Raw genomic sequence first — 22,782 nt, forward strand, 5'->3', positions numbered from 1 at the left:
TGTCTCCATTGCACAGTTTTTAGTTGGTTTGTTGTTCCTTTTCAAAACAACTACATTAATCTGAGGATTAAGTACGGGCCAAGATGAGTATTTTGACACATGGTTTGTGTCGACTTTATTGTACAATCAATACATCTCTCATTTGAGAATTTGCAGTATTTACAGATAAACAATGACATTATTTGTGTTTAAATCTGGTTTCATTTAATTGGTATGATGAGTAAATACCAAATTAGATTACTTTAAAACTATTTTTAAAAATAACATATATTACCTGCTTATATTCTGTAGGTCATAAGCACATAACAGGAAGTCTTACTAATGCTAAGGAAATGCATTTGTGAGTCAGGCTCTGCAGCAAGAGTATTCCCAGTTTTTACAAAGCCAAAACACTTGCTGTGCAGGTTGTGCTTTAAATGGAAAAGTATTTGACCGAGGTCCAGAAGAGAGACGGAGGTGGACTGAACTTTCTACTCAAAGCCCTCAGGACTCACCTCTGCTACAGGACACGCCAAAGACTTCAAGGCCAAAGGATAAAGGCGAGAGAAAAGAACAAGAACAGAAACAAAAACTGGAGAGAGAAAGAAAGAGATGAACAAGGGACAAAGAAAGTGAGAGGATTAGAGGCACACTCAAGATATGTTAGTAACAGCAGAGACAGAAGCAGAAGTTCACTGTACAGAGAATGTAAGAATAGAATTTCACATTTCATTTTGAGAGTAATTTCATGAACATAATGTGAAAAGAAATAGAACAGAAATACACTCAAAATTCAATTTCAGATTGATTTCACAATTCCATTATCTTGGCTGCCTATCAGCAAAGATATTTAAACGTATGAACTTGGTAGCATTTCAGTTTGTGTTCAAGCTTAATTAGTGAACGTATTTATTTTATTTTTTACAGAAAGACATGAAACATGGTCTACCTTTTCCTCCAGGTCTTTAATCTGCCTCCTCTGGATTTCCGTCTTGTCTTCAAGGTCACGAATCCTCTGCAAAATATTCACAGAGAAAATTGTCAGAGAGATTTCAAATGAAACACACAAAACACACAGAGCTGTATCATCACACACACACACACACACACACACACACACACACATAAATCACGGGTACAGACATAGACGGACCTGGTGCGCCTGGTGCAGCAGCTCCATCCTCTCCTGGAGGATCTGGCAGTCGTACTCCCGACTCTTCCTCAGCATCTGCCTCCTCAGCTTCTCCACCGACGTCCGCAGCTCGTCCTTCTGAAGTTCATCCAGAGGCTCGCCGTACTTTATCACCTGCAGGAAGAAGACAGGCATCAGACACAGTGGACACCAAGATAAACTTCACCACTTTATCCTATTAGACATTTATGTGACATTGTCAGAAATAGCATCTGAATTCTTGAATTATGGTTAAAAATAAAAAGTGCTCCAAAATTCTAATCAGTTCAGCCTCGTGTCCTGGTGGACGTTTGAGGCTATACTTGAAGAAGGCGTTCCTGATATATAATGTTCACGAGAACAGATGAACGTTAACATAATGCCCGCTGCTGTCTGCGGCATAAAAACACTTCTCAACACACTTATCTCGGTTACTAATGGTCTTATGTGAACACACCTCGTGTCGGCAGAGGCTCTAAAGAAAAAAGACTCTTGTTATGTTTCCTGGAAGCCTCTGTTTTCCTGATCTGTGTTTATGATTGTAACTTTGCCATGAGAATTCATCTGCAATAAACCTCATAAATTGGTCATGTGTACTCAATATTCTAGATTAGTGGGATGTGCATAATCACAAGGATGTACGTCAAAAGCACATCAATAAAAACATTTTATGACGCATTTCTTGACATTTAAATTGATGTCTTGATTTCATTAACTTCACCCCTCTAGTACTTAAGATACCAGCACTGATGTTTCACAAGGTAGAAAATGATTTTTGTTTGTGTTTGAAATTTACAGTAGTGGACATAACAGTAAGTCTGTAATATGTGGTGACAGGAAGCACCTTGTCCTGCTGCAGGGCGTTGTATAACGTTGCTTCCAACTCCTGGATTTGCTGTAAAGAGGAGAAGACAGGATTACTTGTTAGGTCAGACACGCAAAAATATATACAACTTTGTATTAAGTGACCTTCATTCCCTGCAGGCTCAACCCTTACCATAACTACTGCATGCATAACCCTAAACCTTCACCTAAGCTTGTCATGATTCTAACCACAACCCTAAAACCAAGTCTTAACTCTTGTGAGGACCTGAATATGAGTCTCCATATGGGAATTGAGCTCCAACAATCTAACCGTGAATAGATTTTGTCCCCACAAAGTGATGCATACGTGATACACAAACGCAACACGTACCAAGTAGGCCTGGTCCATGGCCTGTTTCCTGTAGTCCAGCTCCTCTTCTAGATACCCTTTCTGTTTACAGAACATCTCCTGTACAGAACAAGCAGGTCAGAGACAGTGGTTACTTTGTATTCCTTTATTTAAACTGGCCTTTGTGTCACCTTGTGCTGCAGTGTTTGTAACTGTTATGTGTTTTTAACATCTTTTTTTACTGATATTTTCTATTGTTTTATTTTCTTTTTATTGTTTTTTTCTTTTTAATAATATCTCATTTTTGTAAAACACTTTTTAAATCGTGTACTATGAAAGGTGCTGTACAAAATAAACTTCTTATAGTTATATTATATCAAACCAATATTTGGACTAAAGCTGCTGTGAGTCAGTAAACGTAATATTATATTGAAGCAGAGGCTACTGGTGACATCAGAGAGGTAAAATCCTGTAAAGAAAACACAGGATTGTTTTGACTCACCATCTCTATCTCCAGGTCCATCATCTTCTGGTGCAGCGCTGCCTCCGTCCCCTCAATCTGTTGAATCCACTAAAGGGCCACAAACAGCAAAACCTGAGTCAGCACCAACTATTCTGTGTGTGAATTGTTTTCATGTTATATGAAGAACCGTGATGTGGTTTCCAAACGTACCTTTTCTGCTAGCGACAACACAGTGCTGGCCTGAATAATGGCCACTTGCTCTTCATTTCTTAAATTCTATACAAAAATGGAAAAAAAACAACTTTTATTAATAACAGGTCTGTTTTGGCATCATATGTTGATTTGTTAATTCCAAATGAATTACCCCGTTGTCTCCCAGGATATCTAGAAGTTTGATGAGATCGGGTATGCACACGTCCTGTAAAGAAAACAGAATAACCAGGAGCATACAAAAAAGGCCTTCACCTTTCATTTTTATTTCTTTACACTGTAAATATTCAGAGTCCATTGATATTAAACCTTAACTAAAACAAAAGACACTGCATGCAATTAAAAAAGGAATCTTCACAGCCTCTAGTTTGCTGTGGCCTCTTTTATGATTAATTACTATAATTAAAGCAGACGAGTCCCTCTCACTGCGTACCTTGACCCCCTCCTTCATACAGTAGATCTGCAGAGCACTGACTCCCTCAGAGAAAGGATGCATCCTCAGGTGGTTGAATGGAGGGGACCTCCTCTCGCGCTCCTGCGACAACAAAAGTAGACATTAGATGATACAAAGGATGAACTATAACTGAAACTGTCATCACGAGTCTCTCGTGACACCGTTTTAAACCTGGATGAAACTGTATCTTCACTTTCACTGGCTTGTTTTGGACTGTCCCCTTCATGCATCACAGACAACATCAATGTTGACATTCAGAGCCAAACAGTTCCCTGAACAATCCTTGTTTCCACTTGAGCACTTTTTATTTCTTAATGATGATATTTAAGTTTAAGTAGGTGCTGCTTTTTGCTTTGTTCAACCTTGAAAATGCGGACTACCCATATTTCAGACAAATTGCTACTCTGAAGAAGCAGCGATGACAGCCTTTAATATCATTTAGGGATAAATCACAGTGTACCAGTGTCTGAGTGAACTGCTCTCCTCTCTGATCACTAGGTGGCAGCTTAGGCCCTCGCAAGCTGCCGTCAGTATCTGCACTGCAGCACAGATGAAACGCAAAGACCACTGTCAGCTAATAATCGGCCTGACTGACAGACTAGCGGGCATTTTGTCCACATGGCTTAATGGTTAACTCGATAGGATTTCCACTTAGCTACTTTGACAAAGGAAAGGTCACTCACCTCCAGCTCCAGTATCCTAAACTCTAACAGTTCATTCTGATCTTTGGAGTCTTGCAGTTCCTGCTGCAGTCGACTGCAGTCTGAATCCATCTTTTCCACCTGGACACCAAAGAGAGACAGAATTAATGAGACAGGAAGAGGCAGCTGTCCGGAACTTTAGACTGTAGCTACAGTCAGTATGTTATGTAATATGATGTTGTAATATGATACAGTGGCAATTAGGCAAGTCATAACTGTAGGAAAGTACCTCAAAGCTGTGAGGCTTTAAACAATGCTAAATACCAAATGTACCACCTGTGGCAGGTGTAATCAAACTGATAAAAAGAATCATAGTTTTTCAGGCAATTATAGTGCTTTAAAATAATACCACAGAAGAAAGTAACTAATCACGAGAAAAAACAATGACATAAATATCTTTTCGACAAATCAAAATTCTTTGAATGATCACAAACACAAACATCTTAAGAAAGACTCACGCTGTTTGATTATTGGAAATAAAACTACGGTTAAAGTCCAACCTTGTCAAATAGCTCCTGATTCCTTCGTAAGAAGAGCTGCTTCTCCTCCACCCATTTGGAGTCCTGACAGAGGACAGAGACACTTAATGCATAGACAGATATCCATAGACCCTGTTAAGCAAAACAATAAACTCAACATCTTCAGTGATGGCGTGGCAGTGAAACAATGTGTTACTTTCATTAGAAGACAGGAGGAATCCCAAGACATTTAATTATTAGATAACAAATAAACATTTTGTGTCTCTCCATCAATCTTTTTCTTGTTGTATATTTGGCCCTTAATGAGGAACTGAAAAACAGCACATTACAACATATTTCATAACCCAGTCCTCCGTATCAACTCAAAGAGTAAACATGTAATTCTGCCCTATTCTGTTAAGCTTCCCTTTTATACCACAAGTTAATTTTTTCAGTGTGTGCTGCTCATAATTATATATTGTGTGGTATTTCTGTTGTTTTGTCCACCACCCTACATGTAATTTGCCTTCATTCACGCGTGTGCTTGTGCGTCCTACCTGTCCCTTCAGGTTCAGTTCCTTCTCCAAGTCCTCTATTTTGGATTTATACCTGAGAACTTCTGCATGGAGCTGCTCCTGAGCCTGAAACATGAGTAACAAGGACTTTCATTAGCCAATAGGGTACTGTTTCTCAAGAGGGGGTCCATGAACCCATAGGGTCTGTGCCGGTATTGCAGGGGAAAGAAATGTATGTATAATCAATTCCACAGCCTTAAAGCAGCCCTATGACCTGACCGTGAATGTACCATCAACCTGCCCGCAACATTAGAATTTTACACGAAGAATTTCTTTGGATAAATTTGAGCCCTGATAACGTTACAGATTCTAAGCCTTTGGCAGCTTCAAGTACACGTGGGGATTTAATACGCAGAGAAATATGGTATTTGGAAGAAACTGAAGAGCACAGATCCAATTTGAACCACATTTACATAATCAATTCAAAATGTATCTTTATGAGGACAAAACACATGACAAACACAAGATAACTACTTCCAATCGCCAAATTGAAAATATCAAGCGAATCGAGCGATTTCATAATAGTTTTACCCACGTGGTTCACTGTTGTTAGATGATATATTCTAACTGGTTTTGATTTACTGTCCCTAATGATCGATTTGAATTAAACTTTTGTGGACATATCCTGCAAGTTTTGTGATGATTGGTGTTTGACTTTGGTCTAGTTATGTGCTGATGAACCACAGACATTTTGGTAACAATCGGACCGATGGTTTCTTGTCAGGAGAACTTATATGATCCCAGCGGCGTTTTTGGGGCGTTAATTGGAGTCATATTTCCTGTGAAGTACTTGCACATTATTTCCAGTTCTTGGGCAAAGTTTCATGTCTCTAACTTGCTCCAGCTCACAGAAATTTGAGCCACAGTGGAAGACAACAAATAATAACAATAACAAACTGACACAAACTCGATTGGCGATAATTAGCGTACACATATAGATTGGATAGGAATAAAAAAAAGAAAACAGTGATTTTCTCATTGTGTATGTACCCTGGTCTCCATCTCAGCATCCAGAATGCCTCCTTTCTGTTCCTGCAGCAGGGCATAGGCTCGCTGTAACGCCTGATACTCCCTGGTCAGCTGACGGAAACGCAGCTCCGACTCCTCGTTGGCTAGACCCTTGTTTGACACACACACACACAGGTTAGAGGTCAGAGTCTATGGCTGAACTGTTTGACAGTATATCCCTCTGCAGATGTAGCTGAACGGTCTAAAACATGTTGAAACGATTGTAAATGTAGTCGCTGTGACGAATATGAGGCAAGTCCTCACCTCCTCCAGGTCTTCATCTGGAGTAGCAGGAGTTCTGTCCATCCGGAACGAAGCCACCGAAGACGTCTCCGAGTCCATAGACTCTTCATCATACCCAAAGAATGTGTCTACTACGATGTGCCTCTGCAGAAGAAGAAGTTGAAAGATTTAGTTAGGTCTAGAAATCTCTGATGGTAAAGGTCCAACAATCAATATGCCTTGTTAACATCAGATCAAAGCTTTTTCCTTTTCCTTTCCTTTCACATTATTGTTTTCAGCTAAATACACCTCTGTGGCACAATCAGAGCCTAGAAAAATGATATCGACATTGAATAGTTGTTTTAACACAGACCAATATTGTTGGAAGCAAAAGTGATGAAATATTTCATTCTGTGTTTTCAAAGAACACACAAAATGTGTTTACTGGTATTATATAATAATAACCAAACGGAGTACAGTTAAAGATAAATAGATTGAACCAAATTTAATTATTTCTACCTTTATTGGCCTCGAACTTCTTTTATGCCTTTTCTTTCTCAGTAGTTTTTCTCGGTCCTGGAAAAACAGACAAATGGAAAGAAGAAAACACACCACTGTAAGATGATACCTTTTTCCCTTCTTTTTCTTTTAAATCAAATAAAAGAAAACAAACTCAATGACAACACAACCTTTCACACAGTTCACTAAAGACGTTAGGCATCATATGATGTTGATTTTTCAAACTCCAATTTCATACGTCAATAGCTTAGAGGTTATCATGTGGTTCTCCAACATGAGCTCTGTGTTTACATTATCTTACATTACGGTCATTTAGCAGACGCTTTTATCCAAAGCGACTTACAATTCAGATTCTATCCATACAACGTAGGCACAGCTACGGGAGCAATTTTGGGGTTAAGTGTCTTGCTCAAGGACACATCGACATGGACTAGTGGAGGCGGAGCCGGGGATCCAACCACCGACCCTCTGATTGAAGGACGGCCCTGCTCTCCACTTAGCCACAGTCGCCCATCATCTGAAAAACTTAATTTCTTACACTTTTTTATATATTAATCAAACAAAAAAAAAACATGCAAATATGATGTCTCACACTATACTGTGTATGTTTTACTACAGTGTTTTATGAAGGGTACAAAAGCATCCAATGTCCACATGACCTCTGGATCCAACACCATGACCCCAACTGTCTGATCAAAAAACGGATAATTTGCACCCTCGTTATATGAAAAACAACAACATACTCTCGTCAGCTCATCAATCATGCTTTGTTGCTCCAGGACTTGAAGCTTGAGAAAGGCTATTTCCTGGTCATCATGTGCTTGGTCCAGGTCATTCAGAGACTTCAGCTTCTTCAGTGGAGGATGGGAGCTTATCTTCTCCTTCTGCAGACAAACAGCACAAAGAGAGGAATGTCCTCTAAAGTTACAATATCTACCTATAAATCAGTCTGTTCCTCTTGCCCCCCCCCAAAAAAAAAACTACACTTATTTATGATGACAATGTGACTCTGTGCTGACCATCTCATGGTTCTCCTTGGCCAGGTTCTTGAGTTTATCCTCCAGCTTCTGGATCGTCTGAGTCAAATCATCATTCCTCTTACTCAGCAGCTTGTTCTTGTCCAGCATTGGCTTACACTGCTTCTCTGTCTCCCGAACTCGCTTCAGCTGGTGGGGAGAAATGGACACAGGGATGTATTGTTACTGACATGAGGATGGTGGACAGGGGGACACTGAGTCTGGGAGATTTGAGGAAAAGATAAGTGAGAGAAGGAAGACTAAATCACTTGGTCGTACCAGTTCATTCCTCTCATCGACCAGCAGTGAGTTGCGGTCCTCTAATTTGCGTATGGTCGAGTTGAGATCAGCAAGGCGCCTCTGGTTTCTCCTCAAGTCCTGAAACAGACAAATAAACAAAAAAACTATTTATCATTTCACTAATTCAATCAAAAACCAGGGTGGGAAAATACATTATTTAAGTATAATACCATGAAGAATGTTGCATCATCACTTTCAACAACTACAGTGCAACATCTAAATGTTTTGTTCAGTAATTCTATTAGTTGTAACAAAACTACCAAATCAAGTTGGAGTTCAGCGTTACTAACATGTTGCAAGAAGTGGACAAATTATTCTTTTACGAGAAGCCAACAAGATTACCATATCTGTAAACTTTAATTGTAATGTGCTCACACCTCATGGACATTATAACTTAATCCCATGAGTGGTCACATTAACAGTGGGACAGCTCATGAATCGACCCACTTTAACCAACCTTTGACCATGCAATCCAGACCATGCATGCACTCGTTTCAGAGTCTGCTCTCTCAATTCTCTCCAGCTGTCCACACAAGGACAAAGCTCAGCGTTTGTACATATGGCTCCTCTGTAAGGGGACAATACGACGATTGAGAAGACGCTGTGCTTTCAGTTTTAGTTTAGGATTCCGGCTGCCATAAGTCAGCATGAGCTGCTTTGATACATATGAGTGATGGCTAAAATGTGGTTACACAAGTCTCCTTTGCTCAAATCATGTGTTAGAAAACTAGTCATGGCACACTGGCGCTTTAGCTTCAAGGGCTAAAGCAAAGAAAAAAATGGGGCTTAACATGTATGAAGGCTCTCTCTCTTCTCTCAAATAAATAACTTGATATTAACGTTTGATATGAGTGGATCTTCTCCTTGATAAGCCTCTCTACTTACTGGGCTACCACAGTGCTCAGCTCCATCTCCAGCTCCAGCTCTGCCTGGAATCTCTCTCTTCGGACTCCCCAGGCCACACTCCATCTCCTTGACGAGGAACAGTTGTTCGTCCAGCGCGTCCTTCTGAAGCTGCAGCTTCTGTAGGAAACCCGCCGTTGACTCCAGTTCCCTCTCCAGACCAAAGATGGTGCGGTCTTTAGATTTGATTTCATCCACCTACGGTGAAGGAGAAGGAAGTAATGGTGTATTTCAGAAAGTGCTGAAAGGACATTACTCGCTTCTTTGACAACATAATATAGTTAACTGTATGAATGCATAGTGTACAATGTAGTACACAAGTAGTATACCATCAAAGTCCCAGTGAAACGGGAGTTAGAGTGTCTTTAACTTCTGTACTGTGATGTATTTCACAGTGAAACCAAATATTTGAACGGTGTACAGCTACAAGAGGGATTTAAATCTAATCCTTTGCATTTGATTGGGCCGTTAAAAAGTGAGTGGCCTTAGAGTGTAGCAGGATTTAAAGGTACAGAGGACTGGAGAAAAGAAAGTGATTGGATTTTGATATAAAAATACAAAGACATTAATTTTTGGGGGGAAATTTCCATAGTTTTGGGGACCTTAATTGTATGCAGGTTGTGTAGACTTAAAAAAGACTAAAAGATTGGTTGATTATCTGGATTTGCTAAAATAATTCATGACTGAAATAATGCTAGCTGAATAAAAACAACCATTGGTCCTAAATTCCACACATGGAGCTGCACAGACCTGGTTAGGATTTCTACATGAACAGTTGCAAGTTTATTTTTTTAAACCAACTACATCCTTGTAAACAAAGCTTTGAAATCATACTTCAGGAACCAGCAAAGTGTACTCAGGAACTAGTAGCAGTGACTGTGCCTACCAGTCTGCGGATGTCTTTCTCACTGTCCCACTTGATCTTGGAGATCTGCTCCTGGTGCTGCTGGTGCTCTACCCGCAGGTCGCCAGCCTTCATCTTGTCGGACTGGATCATGTTGCTGAGAGCCTCATCGGTCTGCTTCTTCGTGCTCTTCAGCTCCAGTATCTCCTGCAGGAGCTTCACTCGCTCCTGGTCAAAGAAGCGGCGAGCGTCCTCCTTGGCTTCCAGGGTCAATGCTGTGCGCACCTGAAGAAGCAGAATGGAGAGAGAGGTGAAGGGTTTTGATGTAGCTTGCGTAGATTTTCACAACCCTTACGAGGTTGTTGTTTTAGATTATCTGGGGACACGAAAAGGTGAGTAATGAGTATTCATTTCTAGTGCTTCCCCCCCATCTGGAGCTTTTTCTCAGCAGTGAAGGTGACAGTCTTGTCCGCTCTGTCCTGGTTTACTTCCACAGCTGCTGTTTCGACATTTCATTTGGGTGATAAGTATCTGTTTATTACTGTATATCTGTGTCACGACTGCAGAATCATACTCGCGCTGCACTGCCCTCTATTAACCTCACCTTCTCTCCGCTGCCATCGCGCATGGCGCTCAGTGCGGCTTTGAGCCTCTGGTTCTCCTGGTCCTTGATTTTGGCGTGGCGGGCCAGTTCCAGCTCATGCTGCCGTGTCAGGTTTTCCCTCAGAGCCTGGAGCTCCTTCTGCTTTTCCTCGTGCCACTTGGCCCGCTGCTCTGTCAACATGGCAGTGTGACGGTGCTGCTCCTGCTCTCGCACCCGCTTCACCTCCTGAAGCTTGTCGCGTTCCAGCTTGCTCACCTTTGAGAGGAGCGGCAGAGGAGGATGAGAGAGGAATTAGAATATGTTTACATGACCAGCATACCCACTATTGTACAGCAGGTTGCCATCAGTCATTGTTTTTGAAGATTTGACTTTCTGCTTTATTTCCCTTGATTAACGGATTTAGTTGTGGTTAAAAGGTTATTCATATTTGTTATGTTTTTGAGAACCAACTTTCACATGAACTCCTGGACAAAGCAATAACACGCATTTAATTGAATCTGGGAAATCTCTAATTACCGGTATAATAATATTTAATTTCATAATAATGGTAAAATAATTAAAAAAACATCAGCTGTGTACACTACGACTATGCTTAGTTTTCTTGATAGTGTTCTAATACTTAATTGCCATACCTTTACTACCCAATGTTTGATTGAAATTTTTAGGACATTAACTGGAAATAAAACGGTGAGATGAGGTGACACGTTAACAGCTTTCTACACGTAACATACAGCAGACAAAACATGCTTTTCTGTACAACATGTGCTTCACTGTCTGTACAACATCAATATTTAACATTGCAAGTGTTTTTTTGCAAATGGTCTACAATCTTTACCATTAACTGAACTGTTGACATGAAGGACGCCTTGAAAATAAGCAGGTCATTTGTGGTGTCACAAGTCACAAGATGTACTTTCAAGACCCAGCTTAACTCTGTGCAACGTGTCGTGTCCAAAGGCTGCTGCAAAAGTTAGATTTTACATTTCATAATCTTTTGGGACCTCAAGTTATTAAGTAGCTTTCTAAAAAGGATTATAAGCCAGTATGATTTAAACTTTGAAGCAGTATCAAGGTTTAAATCTACTGAGCTTAAATTGTAATTACAATATTTGAAATATTCTGGACGAATGTATGTATTTTGATGTTGTACAGTACCTTGCATTTTTCTTGGTGTAGCTCTATTTGAATGTCAGTCAACTTGGACCTGAGATCTTCATTGGCTGCCTGCAGGGCAGAGATGAGCGCTTCGGGCTTCTCGCTCTTCGTACGCCCTTTCTTGGCCATTGAGTCGAATACTAGAGAGGCTCTTCTAGTGCTTTCATTGAGACTTCACAGAAACTTCCCAAGGCGCTCCCAGTGGTTTCCAGTTCCTCCTCTTCCTCATTCTCCAATCAGAAAAAAAGGGCTTGGGTGTGGAGGAGAGACAAAGAAAGACCGAATGAAACACAGTGCAGGCTGCAGAGGTGACACAATTGAGACTTTTGGTACGTGCGGACTAGCTACACGTATGCGTGTGTTTGTCAGGGTGAGTTGAGAAGGGGCGATAGTGAAAGATTACTGATGCGACTAATGACAAGCAGATTGCCGGTTATAATTCCAAATTTATATGTGAACAAAACAAAGAGCCTGCAGCCAGCATGGCCCTGGAAGGCTGTACTTTGGCACAGCAGTGCTTTGAGCTATATGCTAATGTCAGCATGCTAATAGACTCAAATTGTTTTCTGAAGTTTAACAGGTATAATGTTCACCAAGCTCACCATCTTAGTTCAGCATGTTCTACTCATCTCTGCTTGAGGCTAGAAGCTCAAGGCTACATTAGCCGCTGATAGCATAACACACCTGAATCTCTGACTGATCTGTCAGCATTCCAGTTGCATTTTGGGGAATGTTAGGCGCAAGGTTTTGACGAGGAAGAAGACGCATGGAATGTAAAATACATTGTAAAGAATTGTAAATAGTTGTAGTGAAAGCTCACTCAAAACCACAAATGTCAGGCTCATGGTGTTGCCAGAGGACAAGTCAGGGGATCACCAAAGTGGCCTTCTGGAGACCATGAACCCAATCTCATCCCAATTTCAGCCTGGACCAAAGTGCTGGACCAACCGACCGACAAACATTGTCAAACCTAAAACCATTCCGCTAGCTTGACCAATAAAACTGGGGGTGAAGTAAATAAGTGAAGCTCTTCAATGCAAAACAAAATAACAATACATATATTCAGAAAGGCATTTAGGCTCAAGCTGGTCATCGGAACAGTGTAAGAGGAAGAAGATCAAATGCGTACAAGATCGTGGCTCATGGCCTGCAGAAAGAACCTATATGGTTGATTTACCTCATTAATAACAGAATCAATGTGCTCGTAAGTGAATGAATGGATGGAGTCAAAAGTAATCAAAAAGACTATGTCAGCACAAATAGCATCACCTAATTTTCTATCTTAAATGTCTGTGTATCTAATTGGCATATAATTCTGTTATTAGAAATGTGTTATCCCATGGTGTCTTTAATCTCAGGAATAGACATAACATGCACATCGTACAGTAAACTTACTTTTTGAGTCAACCTAATAATACCAGATGATTGAAAAAATGGAGGATGTTATTATGTTAGTGTTGCACCATTCAATTTAGATTGACTTGTGTTGGCAATGCATTTTTGAGGCGTGCTGCTGCCACTCTTGTATCATGGATCGAACCAGAAATCCTTTTGTTGCTGGTTGACTAAACTAATGTGATTAGACATAATGTGACTTTACCATTGATTAATTACAAAATGACAAACCGATCTCTACTGACACTTGGCATCAACATTATGCTTTACCACAAACTACAGTTGTCAATCAGCACATATCATCTGCATGAATTGTAATCATCTCTGGATAACAGGTTGTGATCTGATAACAGATTCACAGAACGAACAATGGAAAAAAACGTACAGCTTGCAACAATAAATGTGTGCTCACACAGAAACAATTTAATTACATGCCCCAGGAACAGTTTTCAAGAAAATTATGTATATAATTTCTAGAAAAGGGTTCCTGGAAAGGACTGTGTAATTTGATAGTAACTAGAGGGGAAATTAAATCAAGAAGTAATTCAAAGGAATTATTCGATAAATCAACAACTGCATATGAACCCAGCTAAGGAACAAATATATTAAGAAAACTCAAACTCATGAACTCATAAGACTCTGTATAATTAAGGCTCTTGCAGATACACATTTGTGCACATTATGACATGCATTAAGTTGTCATTAGGGTCATGCAATTGATTCAATTCACATAAATGCTGAGTGCTGCTGGTAGACGGACTGAATGAAAAATCTAAATGACTTCGCTTGGAGTAACTGTCTACTTCCAAACCACTTGAAGGTCTAACACTGTGAGAAAGCGCATTAGTTAATCCCATTTGTTTGAGGAATCTGCAGACACGACAAATACAGTGTGTGTGCTGTCATATTTTAAATCGGAAATGATTTTGCATGCTAATTTCCCAATTTTCCCAAAGTGTGGCTCTGTTTTCAGTGTCTTAAGTATGACGGGTTTTATTACTGTTTCCTTTTGATTTACTGGCCACAAAAGTGCACATGCATATGAACGTGTACACAGTCATGCACAGCCATGACGACTCAGAAGGAGTTGGAGGGTGTCCGTCATAATCTGAGGAGAGGTGACATAACATAGCTTAAAAGATTTTAAGGTTTCGATTAGAACACACAGGCTCATCACGCTGCAGCGTTATGGGGGACTTTTTAAAAGTGCTGCTGCTTTTTTAAGCATCACTAATGGAGGTTGTTCAAGGAACTATTGATGAATATCACTGGAGCAGTGACTGTAAACAGGCTACTGTATGTGTCAGCACATTATGCGGAATAAAAAGAGCAGAGTAACAATGTTGAACATTATTTACGATGTTAATGAGGTTCAAACGCTTTGGTAATGTAACAGGCCAACACTTATGCCTGTAGTCAATAACTATATGATGAATATGCAAAGTTTTGCCGAAGGACGTTTAGGTTCACTTAACTTAGTGTGTTTGCTGCAAAGTGTCATTGTAAAATGTCCATTTTCACAGAAAGACATAAGGGAATGATATACCTTGAATGTTTTCTAAATTAAGCTATGACGTTGTGGCACATCATACAGCATTTTGGCAGCAACTAATGTTTTTTCTGGCAATCTTTTAAATTAATGAATGAATAATTTAGTTTTAATTTGATGCATTCTCTATGGAACAAATGTGTTTTTCATACTTAATCAAATGGTTGAACACAATATTATAGCTCATAATTTACCAGGACGCAAAACACGTCAGCCTCACAAGGGCCTATGTAGTGTAGAGGAATAAAGAACAGAGGAAATCACATATAAATAGCTACATGGAAGAAGGGGGGGGGGATTAATCTAGACAGGAAACTCAAAAGTATCCGGAAAGGGATAGCCAGGCCTTTCTAAATAATGAATATGGTGACAGCATTGGCATGAGTCCAGAGAGAAGTGCTTTCGTCATGTGTTTTCCTCACTCAGCACTCCCACCTCCACCTGACTGCCTGAAAATATACATTTGGTTTCATATTTTCACACGCAAAGCAAACCTTCCATGGAGGGGAGGTTTAGCAAATAGCTAAAGCTATCATACAGGAGAGTTACTTTAGTTACTCAACACACTGGTGCTGATTTAGTACCATAATCCAGTTATTAAAAAAGTCTAGGTATTCCAATTTCATTTTGTATACATACAATATACAACTATTTAATTCTAAAAATACATGATAAGTTTTTACAAATTATTATTTGGTACCACTTTCTGATGTAAGGCGCCATTTATAAAGGGTATAAAAGATATAACTAATGGTTTCTTATTATTTATTATTATTTGTTATTGGTTGAGAATTCACAAATTCTGGAAAAGGTTTCCAGGCTGTGAAAAAGCCCTTTGGCTGGTATTTGTCCTTTTTTTTGGTAACAATTGCTTCATAAATGTTGAAAATCCATTAACAACTGCTCAAAGTCCCAATGAAACGAATGTTAGAGCGTGTTTAACTTCTGTGCTGTGACCTATTTCACAGTGAAATGGGATAAATTTCAGTTCTGTACAGCTACCAGATGGATTTAAATCTGATTGGACTGTTAAAAATGCAAAACGCAAATCTATTCTTATCTCTCCATAATGCTACTTTAGCTACTATGATCCACAAATGGTGAAGACTGGTTTTAAATGCCTGGTCTCGATAGCTAGTCGCCCAAAGTCTCGTTTGATTGGATGACATTTTCGTAAATGCAGGATAAGTCATTTGATTTTTTGTTTTACAGAAGAGAAAAGACAGGGACATATTTTGACATATATGTGGCATATAACATGAGATAAATGAACAATTTACACAGGATTAAAACTGGGGAAACGTGTTTTTCATTTCCCTGGGTCTTTAACAAGTTGTTGATGAATTGATTTTGGTTGAGATTCTCTGTGGAAGGGTAAGTGGTAGATATAATCAATCAAAAGGACCGGAGAACCCACATTTTCATATCAATAGCTGCTCTATAAAGCTTCAGAAAATGGTTTAGTAACCATTAATAAAGCCAATAATTAAATTGAAAAAAAGTAATACAATTTATTTTAGAGCTGAAAAGAATAGTCGATTACTCGATCACTAAAAAAATAAACTGTAATTATTTTGATCATAAATGAACCATTTATTTTTTTCAGCAAAAATGCCAATCATTGTCTGGTTCTAGGTTCTCCGTTATGAGGATTGTTTTCCTTTTCTCTGTTTAAAGTCATTGTAACCTGAATCTCTGTTTTGGACAGTTAGTCGGATAAAATAACACATTTGAAGATGTCACCTTGGACTCACTGTTTCTCACTTTTTATAAACAATCGATTGAGAAAGTCATTGGCGAATTAAACAATAATGAAATTAATTGTTAGTCACAGTCATATTATATTGTGTTATTATTATTGTATTTTCATTTTCATTGTGGCTGGTCAAGCTACGCAACAATATGTACAAAAAAAGTGATGATTCACTGATACACATCTCAATACACCACCATCATGCGAAGCCAACCACAACACAGATGACTACTAATACTATATTAACCTACAAACCATCCGCAGCAACCTGGTACTGCTCTGAAGGGAGAGACTAGAAATGAATTTGCTGTGAGCCCAAGTCAATCCTATTACCGTCATATTCCATTTTCAGCCTGCACTGTGAAATAATCCGCTGGCTAGTCAAATGAACGTAACACAGCCACAGACAGGCATCGTGGGCAATACTGGACCATGCACCGGATGTTGCCTCAATTGTCTATCTAACTTATTTTTAATTCCATTTCTATTTTAAATGTATTACTTTCACCGTTTATCACTCACCTCTCTTCACTCATCAGGCTGTGCATGTGAAGAGCTTTAATCTCGACACAGGAAGTTATAGCAGGAGATATCTCTTTTTGAAAGAAAGGATTTAAAACATCTTATATTGCAAACTGAGCTTGATCAACCTTAGCCACATTTTAGGCACACTGCAATAATGTAATCTTCATCTCACACCTTATCTTCTATTAGAGGTTACAAACCATTTCTTTTTACCATATTAGCATGAAGACAGGCATCATAGTACTCAACATACAGTAGTCTACACAACACCAATCACCTTATGCAGCATCTCTCCAAAAGCAACATCATGAGTCAACATCAGTGCAGGAAAAAAGAAGGAACACGCTATCTTACACAACACTCCCGGTAGTGGTCAAAATAGATGAGGACTCGCAACAGTTACAGTTCTCCAGCAAGAAATGGCACCATCTGACAGAACTCAATTTATATGGACTGCGAAGAAATCTCAAAGACTGACACAAGTTAATGAAATTGCTCCTGTCATGGCAGAAAGGGTTTGAAGAACTGGATCTTGCAAAAGTTACGTTAATAATTTAAATTGCCCTAAAATGGGAACTTTTGCAAAACAATGCATTCATTACCTGCATGGTTTTCAGAAATCATAAAGGGGCTTGAACACTGAACTATTATGATTTACACACTTTGACTTGACTGTTATATGCAACCGTGTCTTTATTTCTTGGTATAACTAGCTGCATGTCTGCAGTAGAGATGCCTGTTTCCCTGTGGTCACTGGGAGCAAGCTCTTAAAAAGTTGACATGTTACTATCTGAAAAATATTGTTAGCAAACAGTTGCCTACGCGTCCATCAGACACGTAGCAACATTAGCATTAATTTGGAGTCATTGTACTACTGATAAAAGTCCAATAATAACCAGGCTTTTTAGTTCTGTTTTGGTCTCAACCAACTCCTCAGGGAAATATTTGTCTCTTTTAGATGCTAAACGCTAGTCGCTAACTTTGTCTGTCTGCCATTTGGTGCTGGACAGTTAGCATCTTCTTCACTGAAAACAGCTGCTGCTGCAAATGACTGCCTTGTTAAGATATGGCTAACATGATGGCAAACAGTTGCCTACTTATACAACTAGCTGAAACGAAGGACCAAAATCATTCACATTGAGTCATGTGTTTGGCCACCTGAACAATACAAGACCAATACCTGATCTCCCTTTTGCTCTGTTTTAGTCTCAATTAACTTCTGAGAATAAATTATTGAGTCTTAAGCTGCTAGATATTTGACATTCCTCAGCAGCTAGTCGCTAATTCTGTCCATCTGCCATTGGGTGTCATCAGAGCTTTTATCACTGAAAACAGCTACGTACTGCTGCTAGAAAGTAGGTTGATTAGAGCAGTGATACGGTGAAATTGCAGTCCAAAGAAATGAAAGACAAAAGCACAATGGAACTGCAGAGTTGAATGATGATTATCTTCCACATCAAACAGAACTGGCATCATGACCCACTTTTGACTCCTTAGTCATTGATTTTGGGTGTTGGCGCTGGATTTTCCAGACAGAGTGAAGCAGGGCACTCTGAGAAAAGCAAGCCGTGCTGCTGCTTGTCGGCTTTAGTCTGATGGACCTCTTACGGTAGAAGCCATGGAGGCTTTTTTGTTGGGTTTTAATGACAAACGTTAGCTCTTTTTGAAAGACTTTTAATCATTTTTATGATAATTTGGACTTCATGCCATAGCTACATTTAGCAATATCATATCAGTTTTGCCAAATCGGGCTCATTCGCTACCATTCAATTTATTTTGTCATACAAAAAGGAAAGAGGCAGCTACCATGTTCTGCCATGAAATGGTCACTTTCAGCAGAAGGTTTAGATTTTACAAAAGTGGACATCTTTATTTCTGCCCATAAACAAGAGGCTATTCATTTCTGTAGTTTTTCATTCCCAAAATAATCCTTTCAACCAAGAGACAACATTTTTTTATATCAGGACCTGCCATCTGTCATCCACTATCCACTCAAACTATTGTACAAGCCATACGTTTCCTTGGGTTAGGGTAAGTATCAAAGGTTTAGGATAAGCTTTGGCTGCTTTTGGGGATCATATTTGGAGCTTCCATAAGCCTTCTAGAACTGTGTTGAGGATACACACCGCCAGGCAAGACAAGTAGCTCTTTAGTGAAGCAGTTGACAAAATGTTGGTCAGAATTGATCAGCAGGATAAAAAAAAAAGAGAAACGATGCATCTTCCATACAGTATTTTTGATTGTTTATAAGATTAACGTCAATGACTCACTCGACAAACTCTCAATAATGAGATCATGTTTATCAAAGACAAACTATCATTAATTTAAACTCATTTTAAATTCAACAAATGTGGCTGCAGAGCTTTTATTTTTTTAGAAGAGTGATGGTTGGGAAGATGTTGAGGAAAAAAAGTCCAAAGGCAAAGCATCTCTTATATGTAATCTGGTTATGATTTGATATATTACATAAAAACTGGAAACTCAGACAGTCTAATAAATCCTACAGTAAATGACTCTGCATGATGCAAAAATAACAATTTTGTTTTATACTAAACTTTGACTCTATCAAAACCGTTATCAAAAGATATAAGATATGATCATATTAACACTGAATAATGAACATGAATTTACATGTGGGGCAGTAAACCAAACTTTCCCTTATATACCAGAAAGATCTGTCCATAACTGCTCAACCTGAAGGGACTTCATCTATTTTACTGTTTGTTTTTTCCAGCTAACAAAATCTTACATTTCTGTGAAACTTTTTTTTTTTTTACTAATCCAGGTTACGCAAGATGAGTGTGCAAAAGTAAGTCTGGCTGGCCCCGACACAGCCCCAATGTCAATGAGCAACTTAAGTTTAATCAGTCTGGGGTCTGGTTGTGACATAAGTTGGTTCAAAGCGTCATCAAACAGAACTCTCCTACTTGTTCACACACAGGCAACAAACGACTTCTAATCCATCCGTCTCAGGTCAAAATATCAACACAGCGTACGAACAAGGCTCTAAGGAAGGAGTGCAGTAAAGTGCAAATGTAAATCATGTAACAACCGATTACATGAGGGAGATTGTCCACTGATGGTAGATAAGCAGTAACACATGAAGTGGCATTTCTGGAATTGTATGACAATATATAGCAATGCAAACACTTGATAGCCGGTAGATACAGAATAAACACAACACTGACACATGTGCTCATCTGGCCATCACAGAGGACCACTAAAAGATGAACGCCATAGTTCAAGATCTAATCGAACTGTGACAAATTTGTGGAGCAACATTAACACGACATCTCCAACGAAAGGGAAGAGAAACATCATTGCTATATGAGAATCATACTGCCCGACTGAATCAGGGTCACTATTGTGACAATTGAGCTCACGTTCCCATTCAAAATGATCCATCTAACTTTATCCCGGTCATTTTTTTAAATTGTATCCTCTTGTTTCACATTGTTCCATCGATGTGTGCTATTGAACGGCCCCCTCTTATGTAAGTTAATCTATGAACTATTAACTTGAGGGCAGTCCCTTTAGCCTGCATCTGTGCTGACCCTAAAACAGTAGTGGGACAAATGCCTTCCCAGCAGGGGTGATGTGTGATAAATCAGGCTAGTGTAACACCCTCAGGCAGTTGCAGGCTGCAGACCCTTGTGTCTCAGTCTGGAGGCCCCTGCCAGCTCACCACTGTGGACTAGCATGCATCACTGCAGCATTCTTTCAACCAAAAAAAACATGGCATGTGTGATGACCTGTCAAGCAGAAACAAGATGCACCTCCTGCAAACCATACCGCGCGCAGGCCTGATGTAGAGAAGCACAATGCGCACCGGGCTTTACCTGGAGCGCAATCACCAACAGCTGGGAGCATTCACCGCACAACAAGTAGCCAGGCCCACGGCTACCATAAGCCCCACCAGCCGCAGAAAATACAAACATGGAGATGATGCTCGATGCAGCGTGAGCATCCGTCGTGTGCACGATGGCCCCTGCACGGCGATGAAAATAATAATGTTTAAAAAGCCCACAGAAGCTCTATCCTCGTCATCTTCGGAGGGCTTGCTCGTGCAGGCCAAGCTCTGCCACTTCCGATATGCAGGCTGAGTCGATGCTACACGCTCAAAAAAAAAAAAGGGGGGGGTGGGGGGGGGCTCGTTTTTCTTGTCTGTGCTATTTTACACGATGATGGCATGTGTAGCTGCAGTGTTACATTTTTGGGTTCCAGCGGAATAAAAAACCCGAGCCCAATATGCATCTCGCACAGCTGCTGAGATGACCAACCACCAGGCCTGCTAGTCCCAGTAACTCCCAGTGCAGACGATGTTAAACCTACCGACGGCCGTATTTACAAACATCTCTCCTTACCGTACCTCGAAATCGATTCTCGTCGCGCGTTGAGTCCTAATCGTCGTGAAACCGTGTCCATGGCATGCTTTTTTTCTTCTTTTTTTTAAAGGGAGAAAAAAAACCCCGTCCTTTTCGCTACGGTCGCAGCATCAGCAGCAACCCCCGTACAATGAAGCAGCGATGGCCGGTGGTGATGATGCTGGGAGCCCCGCCCTCTTCCATAAGTAGCCTGAATGAGCTCACTGGTTTCCAGCTCAGCCGGCTCCTGTGCCGCCGCAGTCCGTCAGCACACAGCACACACAGACCCACCTATCTTGACAGGAAACGCGCATTTAGTCTCCAGAACGTTTCTTCTGGGGTTCTGCGTATGTTAAAGGGAAACATTGCAACGTGTCTATTACTACATTGACATTTTCCTGCAACGGAATATGTTGTGTTGTCGGTTCTTTTTTCTTTTGGAGAACGTCTCTGCAACGTTTGTAATGTTTTATTTAATATTTGCAACACTTTCTTTAATTTTCATTTCATTATAAAGGGTATAGTTGTCAGATGTAGTTTTAGTGAAATAATTCACAAAAGTTTGGAATCACCTTATATATTTTTGCTCTGTCCTTCAATAATGGCTACTTTAGTTGTTTTTTTGTTTTTTTTAAATGACACATTCAAAACTAAATGTAATTTTTACATTTGAAACAGCACCAAAAGAAGAATGAAACTATGTAGACTCCCCTTTAATCGATGACCCCACAGTGTTGTGTGACAGGGGAGAATACTGTTGGAACTTTTTTGAATTGGTTTTCCAGTCCACAAAAGTGTAATTGACTCTCGATCCTTACTGAACCACAAAAGTGCAGCTGAGCTCTAAATCTTTTTTTTTAATCCATTTGTCTTTGGGCCCTATATAGTTTAAGATTGAAGTTCAAATTGTGCTAACCCTAGACTATACGCTTCTCTATTGTGAAGTTTGAAGAATGGCTTTGGTAAAGCAACACGCCTGTTAATATCTTAACAGGCGTGTTAAGGGATCTTTGTGTCTTACTGCTCTTTCAGTTGTCAGGTTGAACTTTTTTTGCAAACCCTTCATTAGAAATAACATACGTGTAAAGACGGCTTTCTACAGGCTAAAAGCATGAAAGAAAACTCAAAAATATATAAAGTAGTACTCTCAGACATCTGTCGGTCTAGAAGATCATTTAAATGTTTATTACTTTGCCAACCAATTTGTTCCCAATTACTTTATATCATTGTTTTTCGTCTCTGTTTTAATGAGTGCTTTTAAAAATACCAATATATTGGGATCCTGGGGAACCCCAGTCCAAAGCCCCCAATTCCACTATGCAGTTTAAAAAGATGGAACTATTTATTGAGTACATGTTTGCCATGGGTCCTAATTTAAAGTATCAATTGAATATTACTATCAGGGGGTATAGGGCACTTCCGCAGTCATTTTGAAGGAAACAAACATTTACTCATGTGCTG

The 22,782-nt window shown here is 39.7% G+C and overlaps 1 protein-coding gene across 2 annotated transcripts; it reads right to left on the minus strand.

Annotated features, from left to right (window-relative positions):
- Positions 1 to 520: 520 nt before the first annotated feature.
- On the minus strand, positions 521 to 11,864 carry jakmip2 (janus kinase and microtubule interacting protein 2; the record flags this gene model as incomplete). 2 transcript variants are annotated; one of them, XM_079172409.1, is made up of 22 exons in its annotated part: positions 521 to 571; positions 929 to 994; positions 1,133 to 1,285; positions 1,995 to 2,045; positions 2,346 to 2,423; positions 2,806 to 2,874; positions 2,977 to 3,042; positions 3,131 to 3,184; positions 3,410 to 3,511; positions 4,114 to 4,212; positions 4,632 to 4,694; positions 5,147 to 5,230; positions 6,155 to 6,283; positions 6,437 to 6,559; positions 6,914 to 6,970; positions 7,657 to 7,797; positions 7,933 to 8,079; positions 8,209 to 8,307; positions 9,115 to 9,330; positions 10,019 to 10,261; positions 10,581 to 10,835; positions 11,736 to 11,864. In XM_079172409.1, 22 exons carry the CDS (start codon positions 11,862 to 11,864, stop codon positions 521 to 523), a joined length of 2,475 nt encoding a protein of 824 aa, XP_079028535.1. The 2 variants fall into 2 exon arrangements, with proteins under 2 accessions (XP_079028535.1, XP_079028536.1); XM_079172410.1 differs by lacking the exon at positions 4,632 to 4,694.
- Positions 11,865 to 22,782: the final 10,918 nt, after the last annotated feature.

The sequence above is a fragment of the Pholis gunnellus genome (assembly GCF_910591455.1).
Source record: "Pholis gunnellus genome assembly, chromosome: 13".
NCBI lineage: Eukaryota > Metazoa > Chordata > Actinopteri > Perciformes > Pholidae > Pholis > Pholis gunnellus.